The 3,878-nt window shown below is 61.3% G+C and overlaps 1 protein-coding gene across 1 annotated transcript; it reads left to right on the top strand.

Annotated features, from left to right (window-relative positions):
• Positions 1–528: 528 nt before the first annotated feature.
• Positions 529–2,978, top strand: FRAT2 (FRAT regulator of WNT signaling pathway 2). Its single transcript, XM_046653883.1, has one exon. The coding sequence runs from the start codon at positions 870–872 to the stop codon at positions 1,569–1,571; it is 702 nt and encodes a 233-aa protein (XP_046509839.1). The 5' UTR covers positions 529–869; the 3' UTR covers positions 1,572–2,978.
• Positions 2,979–3,878: the final 900 nt, after the last annotated feature.

The following is a 3,878-nucleotide window of genomic DNA, read 5'->3' as shown; positions in this document are numbered from 1 at the left end:
AAATGTGAACCATGTTTGAGTCCTATAATTAAGAGAGATTTTCTCATCGCCCTATATTTCTATTTGAATCTTTTTTTAAATGGTCAGCTCTTCTTTAGCCTTGCGGTGGCGCGTCCTCCTCCCGCGATGTGCCTGGGGGGCGTGAGGACTCGGCGGAGGGGGGAAGGCTCAGAGACCCTACCGGAGATCAATTCTGCCCTCCTGAGCAATACCCCCTGTACACCCCCAGTTCCCTCCTCCCTCCTCTGCCCCCACCTCTCCGGAGCCCGACGGCGGCGGGCCCCTCCCCCACCGCGCCGGGGTCCCGGCGACTGCGGTGCCCGGGGGAGGAGCAGGGCCGGCCCAAGCGCTGCTGACACGTGGGGAGGGAGGAAGCGCCGGGGGAGGAGGGGTTGGGTGTGTGGGTGGGTGTGTCCGTGAGTGGGAGAAACCAACCCAGGGCACCTCAGAGCCTCCATTTGCTCGTGCCGTTCGTTGGGCTGAGGAGGTACGCAGCTCTCCCCACGCCGGGGATCCCCTCATAGGCGGGTCCAGAGCGCAGAGACGGGAAGGCTCCGGCCACGGCCCTGCGCAGCCCGCGACGGCCCCGCGCCGCGGCGCCTCCTCGCGCGTTCCCCCACCCCGGCGCGGTGGTCGGGCCCGGCGGCGACGTCACCCATTGTTTACAAATCAACCGGAGCCGGTAGGATTCCGGCTCCCGCGGCTGCAGGCGCGCGGCGCGAGTGCCCGGCGGGTTGCGGCTTCCGCGTCCGCCCCGGCCCGGCCCCGGCTCTCGCACCGCGCACGGTTCCGCTGCGGCCCACCGAGCCCCGCACGCAGCCGAGCCGCCAGCAACGCCCGCAGAGCTCCGGGTGCCCGGGCGGGGGACCATGCCGTGCCGGAGGGAGGAGGAAGAGGAAGCCGGCGAGGAAGCGGAGGGGGAGGAGGAGGAGGAGGACGACAGCTTCCTCCTGCTGGAGCAGTCGGTGACGCTGGGCGGCTCGGGCGAGGTGGACCGGCTGGTGGCCCAGATCGGCGAGACGCTGCAGCTGGACGCGGCGCAGGACAGCCCGGCCTCCCCGTGCGCGCCCCCGGGGCCGCCGCTGCAGCCCCCGCGGCCCCCGGCGGCGGTGCGGGCGGACAAGGCCCGGTCCCCGGGGCTGCCGCTGCTTCTGTCGCCGGCGCCGGCCGAGGCGGGGGTCCCGGCGCCCCCGGGGGCCCTGCGCTGCGCCCTCGGGGATCGCGGTCGCGTGCGGGGCCGGGCTGCGCCCTACTTTGTGGCCGAGCTCGCCGCAGGCCCCAGCGCGCTGCCCGGGCCGTGCCGGCGAGGGTGGCTGCGGGGTGCCGTCGCCTCCCGCCGCCTGCAACAGCGGCGATGGCCCCCAGCCGGGGCGCGCGCCCGAGACGACGACCCGCACCGGCTCCTGCAGCAGCTGGTGCTCTCGGGGAACCTCATCAAAGAGGCTGTGCGGAGGCTCCAGCGAGCCGTCGCCGCGGTTGCCGCCACCGGCCCTGCGGGCGTCCCTGGGCCCGGGGGCAGCCGCAGCGGACCCGACCCCGTCGCCCTGCAGCCCTCTGGCGCCTTGCACTGACCCTGGGCCCCTGGAGGAGGAAGAGGAGGTCGCTGCGGAGACCCAACAGCGTCCTGCCCTCACCAACCCTGAGCTGAAGCCTTCGTCGCTGTCCTGGGAGCGACCGCCTAGGCTGCGGGGAGGCGCGTGGGAAGAGACCTCAAGTCGAGAAGTTATCGGCCCTGGCTAGGCTGTCGGAGGAAACTTGAGCGTGGAGAAACGCATCGGCGAGGGTGCATCCGTGCCGCGTGAGAATTTCCCCGGCTACCTCGGGGCCATGGACCTGGAATAAACTGGGAGAACTATGGCAGCTACTTGCATCCACTTGTACCTGACCTAACCCTTCGGGGCGTCGTGTGCTTGGATTGTTTAAAGATAGGACTCCAAGGGACGGGAATCACATGGGCTTTATAACAATACTTGAAAACTAATGACACGAATACATTTCCTTTATTTTCCGGTGGAAGAGCTTAGTGAAAATGGTGCTACAATTGCTGTGCAAAGAAATCCCGGAGGGCAGAAGAATGTAAAAGCTTGTGGGGGGGGGGGGGGGGGGGTTGGCATCGCCCCCTTTCTCCCAGCTAAGCGGCAGCTGGTGGAGGTGGGAGATGTGAACTCCAGTTAGGGGGTTGGAGGGAGGTGGAAAATTTTGAAGGTGGGTAGAATTGGAGTTCAATGTGGACTTTTAAATGACTTGACCTTTCCACCTGTGGTTCAAGGTCACGGTCTGCTGTCGGTGGGAGGCTGTGGGGTTCCTGGGAGAGCTAACTCACCCCTGTATCGTTTCCTTCTCTTGTTCTAAGAAGAACCGGTCTGTGCTTGGCTACCTCTTGGAGTCTCCCGAGGACAGAGGCGGAGAGGGACGTGTGGGGAGAGTTATTTGTTTTTTCTGTGCTTTTCTCTTTCCGGAACTCCTCTTCCTCCTCCGTTGAGGCCACTGTTGGCCCTGCCATGAGCTTTCTCAGAAAGTCACAAACCATCCCTTCAGTCTCTCTCCTGTCGTCCCAGCTCGCCTTTCTTATTCCACCCTTTCTGGTGTCTCCCCTCGATGGATGAGACCCTGGATGTTGTTCTGCTCCCGTTCTGGCCCTCTGCAGCCGTGGTTCTGAGCCTCAGTGGGTCGTCACCCCTCCTGCTACCAGCTCTTCTTTGTGAGTGACTGAAACCATTTTTAAAATGTGACTCTCCGGGAGGAGAAACCGCTGGCTTTACCCTTCTGAAACTTGACGGCGCTTTAAGTAAGGTGCCACCCCCAAACTTTTAAGGTAGCTAAACAAATTTTTTTAAAAAGATTCAATGGCTTGTTCATCCTCCAGATGTAGCTATTGACGTACACTTCGCACCGGAGTGTCTGAAATTGTGGTGGTCCTGATTTATAGGATTTCTTAATTAAAATATCAGCTGAATAAATTTGGTTTTTGTTTTGGAGCATGGTTTGGCTTTTTGGTGGAAGGTGGGGGAAAGAAAAGTGCATGGGGACACCTTTCATAATGAAGAATGCACTGGGGACCCGGGCTCAGCACAGGATACTGGTGGAGCTGCCATACTTGGGTGCTTCTGGGTTGATATTCCACAACATCAGAAAATTAAGTCCAGGTTTTTAAAAGCTGCTACATGGGCTTCCACTCCCTTTGCGGACTAGGAACATATTCCAGAAACACTTTCTAGGCTGGAGGGCCGAGGCCAAGCGATTTGCTGTGTCTGGAGGGAGGTGGAGAGAGGTGAGTTTTCCTCTGGAGTTTTGTGTGAAGAATGAGGGCACAGGCAGACCCAGCCTGTTTTCTTCCTGGAGACTGGCTCACTCTTGAGCTGTGGCCTAGGGAAAGGAGAACAGGGTTTTACAGCGGTGTATTTGGTCTTTGTGAAATGGCTCAATTTGAGCAGGGGGTGGGGGTGGGGTTAGATTAACTGAAGTGGCCCCTCCTCGCCCCCCCCCCCCCCCCCCCCCCCCAGGCCCTCAGTTGCCTCTCCCCTCTTCCCCAGGCATGGAACCCTTGCTGAGCCCCCTCCTCCTTGGGAGCCTTTCTTGGTACAGCCCAGCTCTGCTAAGCAGCCCCTGGGCACCCCTCCTCCCCAGCACCTGCCCACGCTGGGGCTGCAGGGGAAGGCTAGTGCTCAGTGCTCAGTGACTTGGTTGACTCAGCCCTGCTGCTCAGCAGCTGTGTCATCCCCCGCAAGGCACTGCTCTGTGCTTTTCCCTCCTCTCATTTGTAAGGCAATAATACTTAATAGGGTACCTGGGAGGTAAAATGAGGACCTGAGGTGTCTGGGACACTTAAGTACTCAAAAAATGATAGCTGCTAATTCCTGGCACCACCACTGCCCTTT

The sequence above is a fragment of the Equus quagga genome, chromosome 2 (genome assembly GCF_021613505.1).
Source record: "Equus quagga isolate Etosha38 chromosome 2, UCLA_HA_Equagga_1.0, whole genome shotgun sequence".
Taxonomy (NCBI): Eukaryota; Metazoa; Chordata; class Mammalia; order Perissodactyla; family Equidae; genus Equus; species Equus quagga.
Note: the sequence above shows the minus strand (reverse complement) of the source record. Positions and strands in the feature narration are given on the sequence as shown.

Excerpts from the sequence above, each read along its gene's own strand:
- FRAT2 (XM_046653883.1), top strand. The coding sequence starts at position 870 with ATGCCGTGCCGGAGGGAGGAGGAAGAGGAAGCCGGCGAGGAAGCGGAG.